Here is an 18,002-nt window from a genome sequence, read left to right as displayed (position 1 = left end):
ATACACACAGTTCTTAGGGGAAGCAACTGTAGAACATTATCTAGATGGCATACATCTCAACACACTCCAGAACAAAGGAGACTTGGTTTGAGCTCATGGTCATACCTGGAACTTTTGGCTACTGTTTGGCTAAGTGAGAAGGAAGCCTTATAGGTGAATACCGTGTGTGTGTGTGTGTGTGTGTGTGTGTGTGTGTGTGTGCGTATGAGTGTGTGTGAGTATGTATGTGTGTGAGTGTGTGAGTGTGTGTATGAGTGTGTGTGAGTGTGTGTATGTGTGTGAGTGTGTGTGTGTGTATGTGTGTATTGGGTGAGGCATTTAGGCTGATGAGAAGCATGCAGTTTACAGTGACAGTGGTCATGAAGAGGAGTCAGTGTGGCTCCTGTCCCAAGGATGGGTTAGATATTGGCTGGAGGGGACAGATGGGTCTGAGTGTGTACTGCAGTGGCTGAGACAGTGAAGAACTTTCCCCTTGAAGTGGCCTGACTTCCTGAGGCTGAGCAGGGCCTTTCTGGATAGAGACTGAGCAAGCACTAGGAGGCTGGGTGGGAAGGGGCCATATGGCCTCTGAGGTGTGGTCTCTGTCTAGCGTGGCAATGAGGACAGAGACATGAGTCCAGGATCTGTTCCAGTTTCTGGAGATGGGCCAGAGAAGGAAAAAAATCGACCTTGGAAGGGAAGACAGAGCTGAGGCCCACGATGGTGGGAAGAGAAGCCATAGCATCAGTAGGTCTGGCCCCTGGGGATGGAGCAGTAGACTCAGCCTTCTCTACTTGGCTATATTCTCCTGTTAGCCACCCCAGGAAGGTCTATGGGCCCCTGTGTGAGACCTTCACTGGTTTCTAGCTTTTTCTCTGCTTGCACTGGGTTTGCCTGGACCCACAGTCCCCAACTCTCAGGCTGTTTCTCACTCCCCTCAGACACTCGGGCTGACTCAGTGAGCTCTTGCTTGAGTTTGCTCTTCCTTGTCTTTTGGTCCTCAGCTCCTTTCCTCAGGGCTCCTGAACTGCATGGCTCTCCTCTGCTTCTCCTGTCAGAATACGAACCACTGTCATTCATGATGACAGTGTCCCCGAGGGCAGCTATGGTCCTTACCTATGTATGCCAGTGTAACACTATGAGGCTGTCACAATTGGTGCCCTTCATTTTGTGGTTGGGAATTTGGCTAGGATACCCCTGAGTGGCTCCCATGGCCTACTTCCAGATTCTTTGTTATGTGACATGTCTCTCCATCTAGGCTGAGTCCCCAGGGTGGAACCATGTTTGGGGTTTCTGCACACCTCAACAGTGAGCCATGTTTATTGTTCCTGCTGCAGGAGCATGGGATGCTCAAAGGCCCCAGGCTGTTGGGCTTCTTGGTGGGTGGCAGGGCGCAGGGAGAAGTGATGTGCTGGGCTTCACCTCACTGGTGAGGCAAACGGCTTGAGCTGAGCTGGGGACAGGGGAGTCTGAGCTGAGCCCTGGGGGTCCCAACCACTCACACCACTGTTGCCTTCCCCCTTTCTCTCCCAGGGAACTCAACGGCAACAACATCACTCGGATCCACAAGAATGACTTTGCTGGCCTCAAGCAGCTTCGAGTGTTGTGAGTACGGGGTTCCCATCACAGTCTGCCTCTACCCTCACCCCAGCCTTGGGTCTGGAGTTCTGGATGGGAGTTTGAGAGCCATAAGCTAGCACAGGCCTTCTATTGCGGAGTCAAGGGCTTCCTGAGTGGGTGGAGTGGGGTGATGCTGAGTGTCCTGATCTAGAGAGCTTACTGCCTCCCCCATGGCTGAGAAGAATGGGCATGGAGGACTTGGATGGGGCACCTCTTGGCCATTTCTGTCTCTGGGATAAGGGAAGAGCAGGTGGTATGGAGAGTCTATAGGTCTCTGCTCAGTTATGCCTTCTCTGGTGGAACACCATGGGCAGGACCTAAATCTCAGCTAAGCTTTGCTCGGAATCTGGAGGGTGAGATCCTGGATCAAGGTGTCACAGGTTGGTTCCTAATCAGGCATCTGTGCAGTGTGACCTTACGTGGCCTGGCTCTGTGAGCATGCAGAAAGGACCCACTAGTCCTTGAGTATCAAGGCCTACCCAGATTACCACATCACTTTAGCCTTGCCCCTAACAGCCCTGCCTCTAAACACATCATACAGGGTGTTAGATTTAACATACCGGATGGAAGGGTGGAGAACACACCATCTCCAATGGACTCCTCCTCAGCAGGGCTCCTCAGGCCTTGGTCGAGAGGGTGATGGGGAAGGGGGACAGTAGAAGACAGCCGTGACTTTACTCAGGTGTCTGAGGATGGAGATCCTGTTGATTGAGGTGGCTGGCCATCAATGGGCCATCTGCTGTACCTGTCAGGCAAAGATGAGGTGCTCATGTTGGACCCCCATGTCCCCATCCCTCTGTACTCTGCTGATCTTGGGGATCAGAGGCAGCCTTGGCAAACAGGGTTCTGGCTTCAATACCTCAATTGGATTTGGAAGCCCTGCCCCATCCAGCGGGCAGGACTCATTATCAGCTATGCAGAGTCCCTCACCTCCCACTGTCTGGGTTGTAGTAGTACAAGGGTTCTGGACCTCAATTCTTTTAGAATTGTAGACTTCAAAGTTCTGGGGGGGTGTCTTTGAAGGAACGGTGGGGGGGGGGAACTTGTGGATAACCCTCCTTGATGTTGGGGGTGATGAATTACTGGAGTCTTTGCTGCTCTAGAACCAACTCACATTGACCAAAGCTTTCCTCTTTCTGGTCTGGTGGTGGTGGGGTCTTCCTCCCTGCCTAGCATTCTTCCCTAAGGCTTTCAGCAGAGAGAAAAGTGTACTACCCTGCTTAAACCCTGCCCGAAGCCAATGCTTGGGGCTTCGATCTGCTTGGGTGTGGAGAGGGCAGAACACGGGAGGAAAATGCTTCCGTACCTCCAGGATGACCACTCAGCTTCCCATCTCTTGGTGATACCCACCAGTCAGATCCTATGAAGCAGAGCATGTTGGGAAGGGGTGGGTGAAGATGCAGAGTCCCATGGAGCCAGGTGGTTGGTTGGCCCGGGCACCCCACTCCTTTCTTCAGCAGACAGGCCTAGGCAGAATGTGATGCAGACAGTGGGGGTGTTGTCTGGCCACTGAGGCATATATTTGTGGACTCTGCCCAGTTGGTACGGCTTTCTACCGCCATGTTGGCTACGTCTCTTAGATGTATGCTCTGGACCAAAGCACAGAGTGTACCCACTAGCACCTTCTTCAAGTATAGCTGTAACCATTGGCACTGTGCCGCTCTGCAAGGCAGGGCTTGCTGAGGGACCTGAGTTGGGGAAATTTGTGAAGTTGTGACCATTTCAGCTGATCTATGTAGGACCTGGGCATGGCTCCCTCTGCCCCTTCATCTCGCGCCTTCCCCCGTCCCCCAGCCCACATTGCCCTGGCAAAGTTCTTTGGGGTTCTTCCCTTTTCCAGTGGTTCCTAGGAACCCTTGTTTAGCATCCTGTAGCTATTCTGTCTCTTTGCTTCCCAGGCAGCTGATGGAGAACCAGATCGGAGCTGTGGAACGCGGAGCTTTTGATGACATGAAGGAGCTAGAGCGCCTGTGAGTATGGGGAGGGTACGGGAGTTGACAGAGAGGATATCAGCGGGCTGATCTAAGATCTGGGGGTGCTTAGGGAGGGGACCCCAGCCTCACCCTGCCTGAGAGTGCATGGTGAGATGGTAATCAAGAGAAAAATGGAAACCAACATCTTTTCCCACCCTCCGGGCAGGCCTGCTGCTGGTCCCTAAAAACATGTGGGGGCAAAGGTCACACAACTGGGGTTCCTTCTGTGCTCCTCTCCTGAGGTATGGCTGCCATTCATTGACTGATGTGTTCATAAACGAAGTCATTGCTCCTGAGGGAGAGCCAGGGGGGAGCGCCCCCCCACCCGAGGCTCCCCTCTCACCTGAGGCTCCCTCCCCCCACCTGAGGCTTGCTGTCTTAGGCGCAGGAGCACAGGACAGCGGTGAGGAAGTAGAGGAGCACTCAGAGCTCAGGGACTGTGTGGCTTGCTCCTGAGTGGAGCTTTCAGTTTTGAAACTGGGTCTTGGCGAACTGTCTACATCTCACCTTGGTGATCATGAAAAGGAAAAAGGATCTGGTGGGTGAAGACGGGGGTTAGCTCATGTCTCTTTATGGTGGTCGCCTATCTGGTCCAGCAAAAATGGTATAGATGCAGATGTTAAGTGGGAGAGTCCCAAAGTTCATGTTCTTCGACCAGAAAGGTCATTTCATGCCAAGGATCTGACCAAAACAATGGCTAGAAATTCATATTTCTGTATGTATTTTGCAAATTATCACAATTTTAGAAATAGCCATTTGGGTGGCTAATAAGATACGATCAAAACTGAAACACCATTGATATCACTGGGGTGTGATCACAGCACGAATGAGGCAGGAAAGACAGGAAGTGAAGACTGTGTGTGTGTGTGTAGAGAGAGACAGACAGGCAGAGACAGAGAGAGACACAGAAAGAGAGACAGACAGACAGAGATAGGGAAAGACACAGAGACAGAAGCAGACACAGAGAGAGGGAGGGGGAGGGGGAGGGAGAGGGAGATGGGGAGGGAGAGGGGAGGGGGAGGGAGAGGGAGGAGAGGGGGAGGGGGAGGGGGGAGGGAGAGGGCAGACAGACAGACAAGCAAGCACACAGTAGTAGAGGAGAAAAGGTGAGCATATACCAAGAGATGAGACAACGGGGCTACTTCAGCTTTGTGTTCTCTCTCTCTCTCTCTCTCTCTCTCTCTCTCTCTCTCTCTCTCTCTCTCTCTCTCTCTCTCTCCCTCCTTCCCTCCCTCCCCCCTCTATCCCCCCCCATTGATGCTATCACAATGAATTTCTATAGCAATTACTGAGCATATTTTGCTGCCAGATGCTATGTGGAGCCCTTGGCCCTGTGGTATGTCACCTAACCCTGAGATAACTCTACCCCAAGCAGTTCCACAGATGAGGTGTGTAGACCTAGGTATCTAGAGGCTAAGCCACAATTGCAAAGGAGGAGATTAGATTATTTTGCCTTCAAGGCTTAGACTACTAATGAGTCGGACCTAATTAATCTCTCTCCTTTCATTTTTAGGTTAAAGAAAACAAAGCATTAAACTAATAGAAAGGGGCGTGTTTGTCTCATTGTCTTTTTGCAGCTCAGAAGCCTCTCCCCTCCCCCCAGGCCTTAAACTGAGCAGTCAGCCATCCAGGGCTAGGCCAGATGTTCATTTCTGTGTTTGCTTTCTTTATAACTCTTACAATAAGATATCTGGCTCTGCTGGGTTGACTTGGGATCTACTCCATTCCACCTCCCCTCTGTTTTTTTCCAGGCCTTGGAGAAGAGGAGGTGGGCGGGGGGTCTAAGCTTGAGGAGGCGTGGCCTGGAGAGGAGGTGAAAGGGGTCTAAGCTTGAGGAGGCGTGACCTGGAGAGGAGGTGGGCGGGGTCTAGGCTTGAGGAGGCATGGCCTGTGGTAACCGCAGCTGCCACCTGAGGCCTGGCAGGGGCTTCCTTTCCCAGTCATGGACTTGTCTCTGCAGACCTTGTCCCTTCTGTCTGCTTTCAGCCCTGGCCTGGGTCACCTCAGGGTGTCAGGTATACACAGTGAGCAGCCAGTGCAGTGGCCAGATATCTGCTCCGGTTTGTGGGAGACCAGGGGAATCTGTTTGTGAAAGCGGGTGGGAGTGGGGAGTCAGAATAGAAACACTCAGTCTGTGAATATAGCGTTTTCAATTAAAATGGAAATGTACATTTATTGGCCCCTTTCCCAGCCTCACCCCTAAGAATTCGTCTATTCCTTTTGGTATGAGATAGTGACTGGCGTTTTCTATGGCTTTATTCATCCAAACCACACACATAAACCTTGTGTGATTTTTTTTTTAATTTGGGTTTCTTGAAGGTAGAATGAGATTTTTTTTTTCAGCACCTTGGAAGCAATTTGGGTGAAGAATTAAATCTTTTTACTGAATTCAACAGCTCTTCAGTTGGCAGCTTTCCTTTTTTTTTTCCTTCTTTCTAAGATCTCTCCAAAGCAGCCAACATAATTTTCATATAGATGACTCTCTTCCCAGTGGCATTTCATTTATTTGTGAATGAAATTGATTGAATTGTGTAACCCTGTTTGTAAGAACCTGTGGTGTAAACAAGGTTGAGAGGAGACATAGCTGCTTCTCTCACAAGCAGTTAGGAAAAGCAGATACAGAGGCAGGAGTGTGAAGCCCTGCTGGTCACAGGTCTAAGTCTGGGCTAGCCTGCTGGACAGAGGTCACGGAGCATGCTCAGTTCCCCGGGCAGTCAGTTACTGGGGATGTGAGCTGGGATGGGAGCTGTGGAAGGGCGAGCCTCAGAAGCCTGCACGGCTTAGCTCAGGTTAACCTTTTCCCATCTTGTCATCACAATATGCCTCAACTCTCAAGAGGGCAACTCCATGATGTCAGCAAGCTAACCTTGGGTACCTGGTAAGAGCCAAGCTATATGGCAAGATGGTGGCATCAAACATTTCCCACAGATGGTGGGTTGCTGCAGGGAGGAAGGTGTGTGCTCGGATGAGAATGTTATTGTCACCTTTGAGAGGAGAAGGCCCATACTTTACTCTGCTTCCATCCTATGAGGTGACATCTAGAAGCATCTGTCCTGGTGCACAGAGTTGAGAAAGACGAAGAGTGGCAGGAGCCCTCGGCTGCTCTCTTCTCTCTGAGCTTGAGTGTTCTTTGATTTTTTTTTCCACTTTAAATTAGTTGTTGAATTCCCTTCTCTTCCCCCTTCTTAATGTTTTCAAAAACTGAAGGCAGAAAAATGAGAAAGTCTTGGGGGGAAAACAAAACAAAACGAAACCTAGCAATTACGAGGCAGTGTAAATACTGGATTAATTTATTGGACTGGGGATAGGGGCTGGGAGAGATCTGATGGCTGCTCTTGTTGCTTTAAGGCTTACATAGGTAGTCCCTTTTCTTCCAAGGCAATGGAATGCTTCCCTAGGAAACTGCCCTTTAAAGTCAATTTCTTCCCCTTGGTCTCCTACAGCTGTAAATCTGGTGTCTGTCCTGTGCTGGGACATGACAGCTCCCAGTGCGGTGACAAAGGCCATTCTCACATATCAGATGCAAGATCAGAGGAGCTAACCTCCCTCCCATGAGGTCCTGCGTGCTGTGTGGAGCTCAGTCTCTTCCCCTCCCACCAGAAGAAGTTGTTGTTGTTGCTTTTTCCTGAGCTGGCTCTTCACAGTCAGTGAGAAGAAAACCTGGGTGGCCTGTGTGTAGCACACTGTGCTGATGCCTTGCAGGAGGCTTGCAAAACTCTCTCTCTCTCTCTCTCTCTCTCTCTCTCTCTCTCTCTCTCTCTCTCTCTCTCTCTCTCCCCTCTCTCTTTCTCTCTCTCGTTTCTCAAAAGTAATAAGAAATCTTCCAGGGCTGGAGAGATGGTTCAGTGGCTAAGAGCACTGACTGCTCTTCCGAAGGTCGTGAGTTCAAATCCCAGCAACCACATGGTGGCTCACAACCATCCATAATGGGATCTGATGCCCTCCTCTGGTGTGTCTGAGGACAGCTACAGTGTACTTACATATAATAATAAATAAATCTTAAAAAAAGAACACAATAAAAAAGAAATCTTCCCACTCTTCCCACAGCAGATGTGACTCCTTTCTGTGATCTCTGTCTTCCTGTCACGCAGGTTCCAGACCCAGACTTTTGGCTCCTGCCTGTGTGTAGGTGGGGTGATGCTCTCATCTGCTCCTAGAACAGTGGTTCTCAGCCTGTGGGCTGTGACCTCTTTGGGGCTAACCGGCCCTTGTATATCAAATATCCTGCATATCAGATATTTACATTGTGTTCATAACAGTAGCAAAATTACAGTTATGAAGTAGCAACAAAGTAATTGTTCAGCCAGGTGGCACCAAGGTGCGGGGAGCTGCATTAAAGGCTCATGGCAGTAGGAGGTGGAGAGCCACTGCCCTAGAAGAATAAAAACTCCAAAAGCACCACCTTGGCATTAGAAATAAACATGGCTGGGGTAGCGCTCAATTTTCTAGCACTTTCCTCACGTGCATGAGGCCTGGCTTTACTTCTCAGCACTGAAATAAAATCTCTGTTTGGCAAGGGAAAAAAGCTGTCTGGAAAGGGGCATGCTGGTGTTTGAGTGTCTTTTTTCCTCTTAATTTGAGGTTTTCTCCTATTTTGATTTATTTATATATTTGTTTGCTGTTTTGAGTCAGGATCTCTCTGTTAGCCTTGGCTGTCCTAGAACTCACTATGTAGACCAGGCTGACCTTGAACTCACAGAGATTTGTCTGCTTCTACCTCCAGAGGGCTGGGATTAAATGACGTCTGCGCCACCACATCCAATGCAGAGTTTTTATTTTTTTAAAGCATCCATTATCTGTCTGTCTGTTTGTCTATCCACTATCATCTATCAATTATCTGTCAATCATCTATCTATCTATCTATCTATCTATCTATCTATCTATCTATCTATCTATCTATCTATCATCTATTTATATATTTATCATTATCTATCATCTATCCATTTATGTATTTATGTATCTATAATCTATCATCTATCTATAATCTATCTATCATCTATCTATCTATCTATCTATCTATCTATCTATCTATCATCTCTCTTTATTTATAATCTATCAGCTATCTATATATCATCTATCTATTTATAATCTATCACCTGTCTATATACCTATCATCTATTTCTCTCTATTTCTCTATCATCCATCTATAATCTATCTGTCTATCTATCTATCTATCTATCTATCTATCTATCTATCTATCTATCTAATCTATCCATCCACCCATCCATCTATTCTCGGCCTATCTATCTACCATCTATCTACCTATCTATCCATCTATCTAAGCTCACCCCACTTTTGAGATATGGTCTCAGCCTGTCTCAGGTTGTCCAGGAACTCATTATGCAGGCTTGCCCATCTTCAAGCTCAGAACGACCTTCCTGCTTCAGCATCCCATGTGCTGGGGTTAAAGGCATGCATCCCTGTGCTTATCCGAAAGCATTCAGTTTTAGTAGAAGTTATTTTTCACTTAAAAAGAACCAGAGCAAACAATAAAATAAAAATAAAACAACAACAAAAAACAAAGAAAAGAAAAACCCAACCAGCCAGTCAAACGCCAACGCTGCCTGGGCAAGCATGGATGAAGCATTTAGGTACCGGGATGTTGAGCAGCCCTACCTCATTAGGGGTTAGCTCACATTTCATAGAGTCAATGATCCAACTCACAGCTGGGATTGTCTTGGGATCAGCTCTTGGTGGATCATGAAGGGGATGATGGGAAACAAAGGAGAAAGGATGCGTAGCGTTTAGATAAGGGTCTTATCCTCCTCGGTGCTGTATGGCTGAGTGGCCACTCACAGATGAGTCGAGCCTTAGAGAAGATGCTTCCCTGGGGGACTCTACTCTGGTCCTCCGGGGATTCCAGTCCAGGTCCTAATGACTTGGAATGCAGTTCTTTCTGAGTGTCCTCTGCCATCACCTGACACTTAGGTGACTCTCTCCTTTTACCTTTTCCAGACGGCTGAACCGCAACCAGCTACAAGTGTTGCCTGAACTACTGTTCCAGAACAACCAGGCTCTATCCAGACTGTGAGTTACACACGTGGGTTGCTACCCACCCTGTGTGTGTGTGTGTGTGTGTGTGTGTGTGTGTGTGTGTGTGTGTGTGATGGAGTCATTGGCTCTGACTCTGACTGACTCTGACCTTGACCTCATGCTCCCTACTGGCAGGACAGGATCTGGGTATCACCACCGAGACCTTTCTATCGGAGTCTGTGTGCGAACTTCTCCAGGCAAGAGCTTGAAAGAATCCTAGTACATCCAGTTGCACACGCTGCTGCGGGTGGCAGGGTCACGGAGGGGGGGGGGGAGGGCGTGTCTGCAACTGTGCTCACAGTCTGCTGTGGACACTCTGACACCTTTGTTTGCTGCCTTTGCATGCCCGTCTTGGGTTGAACCTTTATTCATTCTACTAAGCCCTGGTTAAGCTATTTCTATTTTTAGCTCTGTCTACCTTTAGAATCATGTGTTCTGTGACTGGATTTAGTATCAATGGTGTAAAGCCATTGTTTTATCGACTGCCAATGTATTTCTACCAAGTATAAAGGATACTTGTTAATTGTTGCTCCATGGGTCTCCACGGTTTCGAGTTGTTCTACTGTCGGTTCTGGTTTGCGGGATCTGGGGTTAAATGGGGGCCTTTGAGACTTACTAAGGAAACTCCGGCGCAGCTGAGTGTTTGGCAACCTCTGTGGTGGGGAGTTCATTATTGGACTACTATCTTGCATAGCAGGACATTCTTAACGTTGAACCTCCCATTTGCTCTCTAATAACATGTTTTTCTTAATTTCTCATTCTATAACTACTTAGCACAACCATGCCTTCTTGTTAGTCTTTTTTTTTTTTTTAAGAGGATTTTCAAATTTTGAGTTGGGAGATTTTTGAGTCTTCAAAAATGGTGGTTATCCTCAATCTTGATAGCCTCAGGTGGGGACCACTACAGGGAATGGGGGACAGTCTGGGAAATGGTACGTCCATCAAAGGTCAGATGGCCCTGGGTTTTCTCAGTGGAACTTTCTTGGAAGCCAGTGTTTCTTCTTGACCTTCGTATTATGCTACCAGCTGAGCTGGGGTGTGCAGCCATGCTTCCTGGGTGGCTGGCCATGGAGATAATGCAGGTTCCCCTGCAAGGAACTCCTGCACCTGGCACATGTGACTGTGAGAAAGAGTGTCCCACTGCTTGACCATTGGGGAGACAAGGTTGGAGAGGCAAGACAATATCCTCAGAGTCGGTGTAAAGCAGCCTTGACTCCCAGCCCGATGCTCGTCATGTTTCATATTTCAATAGGAATTTCGGGGCAAAGGTCTTCCACACTTTAACAAATATTAAGTAGCCAGACTTTGTAACCAAACCGGCATATGGAAATCCACTCCAGGAGGGAGGAGCCTGAAGAAGAGGACACCTGCTCTTGGCAATCCCCTAGGCTGGGAGCCAAGGGAAGCAGTGGCCTCAAGCTCTTGTGGGGGTGGGGATGGTGTTTCCAAGCTCCACACTAAAGCCAGTGCATTGAATGCTTCCTGCCTTGCTTCTCGGGCATCTGTTCCCTCGAGTTTGGCAGGAGAACATTTTTATGTAGGGCTACAGCCCATAGCCGACTCTGGGCGAAGAGAGATTGTTTTCTTCAGGCCTGTCTCACGTTCTTCCTCACTCTTTGCTTTGATGCTGGGGATGGAACCGTGGGCCTCCTGGGTGCTGAGTACACACACATTCTACTGTGAAGCAGCTATGCCCCAGCCTCTCCATATTTCTGAATCCCCTATCTCTGTTAGCGAGGCATGGGAGCTGGCAGGACTCAGCAGAGAATGACTGCTAGCATGTTCCCACCAACATCAAGCAAAGACTTGAAATCGTGAAGGCGCCTGTGTGTCCTGTGCACTTCCGGCATGAGCCATCTTGAAAAGGGCACCTTCTGTGGGAGGGGACTGGCCGAGCAACGTTTTATTGGTCGAGTCCTTACTCCTGTGTCTGGGCTCACCCAGGCACCATGGCGGTAACTATGGGGACAGATAAGGGAGTGTTTAAAGGGTTAATTGCTGTTACTCTTTGCTTCATCCCTTTCATGTTCTGGTGACATAAACATCTGAGTCCAAGACCCCCAATCACAAAGCTCTCATGCTACCCGAGGACTGGTAGGGGTGACAGTGGGGGTGGGGGGTGTTGTGTAAAGCATGACCATCAAGTTCCTAGACTCCCCTGGAGAGGAACTAAGGCACAGCTATCCCCCACAGCTACTGAGATTCGAGGATGTTTCTAGTTCTTTCAGTTCACCTTGCTATCTTGCTCCTTTCTGTATCACTATTTGCATTAACCAGAGTGTTAACCCTTTTCCAACTTGTAACCACATAGATCGGATCTCTGTAGGGTCGTGGGTCCTACCCCTGGAGATTTGGGGATAGGGATGGTGTTAGTCCCTCTTGGGCCTAATGGTGTCAGGAGTTTGTTGAGTCAGCTGGTGTAGTGATCTCTCTGGAGCTGTCTTCTTAGCTCCAGGTCCATGGTATTCCTTAAGAAGGCACGTTAAGACCAGCACCAGGGCCGTGTTTCTGGTCTCTCTGTTGACTTTCCCTTGGCTTTGAAGGGATCTGTTACTAAGCCTTTACATCTGGAGAAAATGAAAGACTTTCATGCGGGTTCTCCGCTAATCAGTGTGGCAGTGGACTTCAGAGAAACCAAATGTGCTGGAGAGGGTGTGGCCAGGGTGTGCAGGTGGTGCGGTCCATGGGCCAGCTGATCTTGTCTTTGCAGCTCACAGAAGCTAAGTGTGTCTACTGTGTGTTCTACACTAGCAGTCCCTCTGGCATTGGAAAGCCTGTCCATTCCTTCCAAATGCACAGTGGATGTCCCCAAGAGGGGCTGTGCCTTGAATCACAGAGCAGTTAGACGTAAAGACTGGAATTAGGCACTGGGACTCTGAGGGTCCATAATGAACCTGAAAGTGGGCTTAAACCAGGACTTGGAAATTTCACCACTAAGTATCCACCCCAGGGAGATAAGGCCCCAGTATAAGTATGCATGCTGCAGCGATATTCAGAATATTGAAGAGAACGTTGAAATAACCTTAATGCCTCATATCAGGGGAGTGGTTAGACAAATTCCAGCATATCTGCTTGATGGAGTACTTAAGCAGTCATCAGAAATGGCCTTCGTGGGAGATGTCAAATCATGCAGATGTTTGTGATATCAAAAGCCAGAGTTGTATTGATCCCCGAATTACTCTAAATAATGCATGGAAAATGACTGCAGAATTCTAGCAGGGATTGACTGCGGGTGATTTTTCTCTTTTGTGTTTCCCAGATGTTCTTTAAGAAGGACGTATTGTATTTATGGTAGGAAACCTGCCAGCTTTGAACGCTAATGGAAAGCCCCTGGGTCTGAGTTAAAACTAACACTGATGGGTAGGTAGGGAGGCAGCACAGTGGTACAATACTAGCCTAGCACGCAAGAAGGCTCAGTGCCATAAAACCCCAAACAAACAACGAGTCCCAGAGGCGTGGTGTGGCTTCCTTTAGCCCTGTGGATCCAGCTGCTCTTTTGTGGGGCCAAAATAATGCCCGCGTTCCAGGGCTGTTGTGAGGCTGATGGGAGATGAAAACTTCTGTGCCTCAGCATGGTTAGCACTGTGGCACGTGATAGGTATGGGGAATACTGGACATCTGTGCTGGGATCGATCTGGGAGGAACAAATCTAACTCCTACACCTCTCGCCTCAGAGTGACCCGACCCTTGTGTGTAGTTTAGCATCAGTATCGGCTTCCCTCGTCTTTGCAGACACAGCCTGGTCTAGAGATTTCCTCCTTAGCTTAGAATCTTAGCATCATCTCTTCATTGCACAGGGACCTTCTCAGCTTTTGCTTCACTTGGTTAATTTTATCTTTTAAAAGAAGGATTTAAATGCCCCTGCAAAAATACCTAGAAAGGCCACGGAGGGAGGCAGGGCTGCTGGCCAGCAAAAAGACTGAAGTGTGGCTTGTGACAGTTCTCTTGGATAGTCTTATGGGTTCAACGTGTCCCCCTGTTCAGGAGGTGACAGTCCACCATAGGTGCTGTCTGAGAGATGTGCCACACCTGAGTCTCCTGTGGGGGCGACTGCACCTGGCAGCAGGTTACCTTGGTTTGGACCAACGTTTTACCTGTCACTCAATTGTCAGAGGGTATCTTTTCCATGGACTTCCACAGGGCTCAGGTTTGGGGGTAAACATGTTTGAATTTTGACAACTTCTCTATAGTGGCCAATCGCAGACTTCCCTTGCTAGGTGGGGCCGGGTGCTTGTGTGTGCCCTAGCTTGTCTCCCCAACTCTGACAGACAAGAAGCTCTCTGGGCTGGCTACATCCCTTACTCATCTTCAAATTGCTTTGGGCACTCAGGTTCTCTGGCTTCTGCTTAGCCTTGAAGCCCTTATGCATCCGGCCCAGATTGACTTCTTGGTCCCTGCAGATTTCTGCAGGTTCGGGAGGGGCAGGCAGTGATTGAGGAAGCTCAGAGCATCCACTTCCCATGTGTGTATGTATCCCTGTCATAAGGACTACGATAACTCATTAACAAGGCCCTGGTGGTGGGAGGCAGGCTGCGGAGCCTGCCCAGCCCTGTGGAAGAATGACTGACCCCCATGACCCCGTCTCAAGCTGGGTTTAATTAAACTGTCAGCACTGGTCAGAAGAACAAAGCATCCGTCCCGCCAGGGCCCAGCCCCCATCAGAGGCAGGAGGCTACGCCACTGAAACAAATAGCTGGACAGAATGGATCTGTCTCGCCTCCGAGGGAAATTACCCGAAGCAGAAGGTGACCTCGCTATTGCCACACGTCCAGGACAGGAGGCAGAGCTGCTGAGCCTGTCCAGCTTCTGAGAAGACGCAGACCGTTGTATGGGAAGTGGGGCTCCCTGGTGGCCCCCAGCTCTGATGGGGCCTCCTTCTCGTCTGTGCCATCCCCAGGAGTCTTGCTAGGCATCCATCATTTCTTAACACCCCTCTTTCCAGAAAGTTCTTGAGCTCTGTCCAGAGACAGGAAGCCTGTGAGAGGCGCAAGGTGTTAATGATAGAAGTGGCCTTGCGTAAATGGTTAGAGGAGAAGCTGGCCCAAGCAGGGTCATCTCTAGGGGACTTTTCTCTTCTATCACATTCTCATGTGTCATAAAGCTCTGGGGGGAGTGGCTGAAAGATGGCTCAGCAGGTAAAGGTGCTTGTCTATGCAAACTGGACAACCAGTCTGACCTGGAACACGGTGTAGGAGAGAACTGACTTCTGAAAGTGGCCCTCTGATCTCCGCATGCATGCCATGCCATGCGCCCGTATTCATGCGTACCGTATACAGACAGAGTATAAAACCAAAACAGAATTAAAACAAAAGCCCGAAAACCTCCAAGCCAGGAGCAGTGGTGTACGTCTTTAATCTTAACACTCCTCTGGCAGAGGCAGATGGATCTCTGTGAGTTCAAGGCCAGCCTTGTCTACATAGAGAGTTCTAGGACAGCCAGGGCTACTTAGTTAAACCCTGTCTACTACCAAGAAAAAAAAAAAAACCCAAACAAGCTAGAGAAAAGCTCCTTGTCTGTCAGAGCTGAGGAGACAGGCTGGAGCACAGACAAGCACCTATCTGCGAAGCCTGGGATTGACCACTCTACAGAGGTTATTAGAATTCAAAGGTGTCCTTTTAGCCACTGAGCCCTGTAGAAGTCCATGAAAATGTCATTCCCACAAGCCACTTCAACCTCAGGGAGCTCTAGGTGATCCTATCTCCCAAACTTGTTTCCCTCTTTACAAAGTTGTTATTTTTTTGTTTTACTACCATCTTGGCTTAGAGTTAAGTTAGTCTCAGACAGGAACCATGAGAGTCTAGGTTTGAACTCAGGCCCATCTGATCCCAAAGCCATGGTCTCATGGTTAATCTGTGTCCAAACTAGGGTAAGGTGTGTGTGTGTGTGTGTGTGTGTGTGTGTGTGTGTGTGTGTGTGTGTTCATACAGGTTTTCAGGGTCAAGGTCGTTGTCCCAGATCCGGCGTTAGTTGGGGTAGAAGGGCCCCTATTATCACATTTTTTCTCTTTGGTTTCTGCTTAGGAAGGTCTTGCTCCCCTGTGTGCTGGGGGAGCACTTAAGTGGAGACCCCTGTTGGGTATTTACTTCTGCCTGCTCTGGCTGGAGTGTGAGAGCCCAGGGCACCAACCCCCCAGAGCAGATGATCACCTCTATAGCCGGCAGAGCGCAGTCTGGGAGAACGAGTTAGCAATTACTGAGTGCTCTGGATTCGCAAAGTGCCTTCTTCCCACCATTAAATTTGTGCCTGCTGTCAAGACGGGAGAGAAAAAGGCCAGCATCCCACTGGGCTGGCTCAGGAGCCTCAGGGAAAAGGGCAGGGCGGCTGGCCTCACTTTGACAGCTGTACGCCCAGCAAGCCCCTGTGCTCAGCATGGATGGACATCCACTCAGATCTGGCCCATGCTTTTGGACCCAGCCCAGCCCCAAACTGGCTCAGAACTATTCTGGTTTTCACAATTATGAACAGCCAGGGTGCGCCCCCTCCAAAGGGCTTCATGGTGGTCCTATAAGGATGCCCGGTGAATGCAGGGCTCTGTGCTGGCATAGCATAGCACTGGACAGAGCAGTGAGAGGCAGACCTAATTCTTAAACCAGAGAAGACAAGGCAGGGAGATGCAGGTAGGCAGAAGCTGCTTGAGAAGATGCACGGAGTAAGGGGTTTTTCTCTTATATTTTGAAGTCTACACAAATGATTTTGCTAGGGTATTGTACTTTGGAAAATTAACGAACAAGGGATTTAGTTGTCCCATCAAGGAAGGCATTTAACGAAGTCTCAGCCAGCATGGAAATATTTTTACTTTTTATTAAAAAAAAAAAAAGATTGATGTGTGGGGGGTTGCTGTTAAGAAAGGGTCTCAAGGTTCTCTTCATATGCGTTATGGTTGTGTCGCTGGGTGCTCTTGTAGACTCCTAACAGTGGGAGTCGGGGGTCTCTCTGACTCTTTTGCCTGTGTTTGGGACCCTTTTCTTCCTACTGGGTCGCCTCGTCCAGCCTTGATATGAGAGTTTGTGCCTGGTGGTGCTGTTACTGGTTCTGCCATGATCAGTAGATACCCCTGGGAGGCCTGCTCTGTTCTGAAGGGACACGGAGGAGCAGATAGATCTGAGGAAGAGGAGAGGTGGGGGAGACGGGGACTGGGAAGCGTGGAGGGAGGGAAAACTGTGGTCAGGATGTAATGTAGAAGAGAAAAATAAAAGAAGAAAAGATGTTAATTAATTAATTAATTAATTAATAAGCATGTTCGGCAGAGATTTAACACTGGAAAAAAACTATGACTAAGTTGGAAAAACAATTATACGTATTGGTGCGTGAAAACCTAGGATGTTAAGGTTATCGTTTGTTTTGAGGAAAAGAAGCACAAACTTAATGGCAAAAAAAAAAAAAAAAAAGAAAAAAGAAAATTAAAGATAGGGTTTCACTAATCTCACTGTGTAGCCATAGCTAGCTTGCAACTGACTCTATAGACCACACTGGTCTTGAACTCATGAACTAGTGTCCTGCTTCTGCTACACGGGTGCTGGGACTGCAGATGTGTAGTAGAATGCCTGGTGTAGTGCTCACATTTGCTTGTGGGTGTTTAGTGTGTGAGTATGTGTGTGCATGCATGTGCAGATGCACATGCACATATATATGCATACAGGTGTGAGTGTGTTTGTGTGTGTAGACATGTGTGTTTGTGGAGGCCAGAGCTGGTGACCAGCATCTTTCTCATTGTCCTCCCCCCCTTCAGTTGCTGACAGAGTGTTTTTTCATTGAATCTAGAGCACACTAATCATCTAGACCGGCTAGCCAACGAGCTCTAGACATCTACCTGTCTCTGTGTTCATCCTCAACCCTTCCCCCAGTGCCGTGGCTACAGATGTGCGCTGCTGTTCCTGGCTTTTTATGAGAGTAATGGGGATCTGAGATCAGGCCCTCAATCTTATGTGGCAGGTGTTTTATCGACTGAGTCATCTCTCCAATAAGCACATAAAAAATTAAGTTTAATATCATTGCAACGTGGGGTTGTTACACAGCCATCTGTTCGGTCTTTCATGCCAGACACTTCCAACTCCTCTCTGCTTTGGGTTGTTACAGTTCTGTGCAACCCCATGTCTTACGGCGGGGGAACTGAGGCCCACTGGGCTAAGCACAGTGTAGCATGGCCAACTGTTGGCAGATCTGGCTCTGGAGGCGGGGGACATGCTGGGTACATGGGTTCACCAGGCCACCCAGCTTCGTCACAGAAAACCTTGGAAACTAGAGAGTTGTCAAGAAGCGGTTGCTCCCAAGGTTTCTAGGAAGGTGGGTTTAAGTCCTGAGGAGTGCAGTGACACACGGGAGTGGAAGTGTCCGAGGACACCCAGCTGCCCCATGAGCAGGGTTCTCACTGCTCAGGGTGTTATGGAGAGGTCCTCT

The 18,002-nt window shown here is 48.8% G+C and overlaps 1 protein-coding gene across 3 annotated transcripts in view, besides 1 other annotated feature; it reads left to right on the top strand.

Moving 5' to 3' along the window:
• Slit1 (slit guidance ligand 1) overlaps nucleotides 1-18,002 on the top strand; it is a 149,452-nt gene that overhangs the window by 16,637 nt on the left and 114,813 nt on the right. For all 3 annotated transcript variants that reach the window (XM_030250829.1, XM_030250830.1, NM_015748.3), the window contains 3 exons: nucleotides 1,513-1,584; nucleotides 3,498-3,569; nucleotides 9,528-9,599. In XM_030250829.1, the coding sequence (XP_030106689.1) occupies nucleotides 1,513-1,584; nucleotides 3,498-3,569; nucleotides 9,528-9,599 (216 nt within the window). The remainder of the gene's footprint in view (nucleotides 1-1,512; nucleotides 1,585-3,497; nucleotides 3,570-9,527; nucleotides 9,600-18,002) is intronic.
• Nucleotides 12,401-15,237: an enhancer, noted in NCBI's record as "VISTA enhancer mm1552". NCBI's record gives its function as "enhancer in: hindbrain (rhombencephalon)[6/6] | midbrain (mesencephalon)[5/6] | dorsal root ganglion[4/6] | forebrain[6/6]" and the evidence as "EXISTENCE:transgenic organism evidence [ECO:0001131][PMID:17130149]".

This window comes from Mus musculus, chromosome 19 (genome assembly GCF_000001635.26).
Source record: "Mus musculus strain C57BL/6J chromosome 19, GRCm38.p6 C57BL/6J".
Taxonomy (NCBI): Eukaryota; Metazoa; Chordata; class Mammalia; order Rodentia; family Muridae; genus Mus; species Mus musculus.
This window is presented reverse-complemented; position numbering and strand designations above follow the sequence as displayed.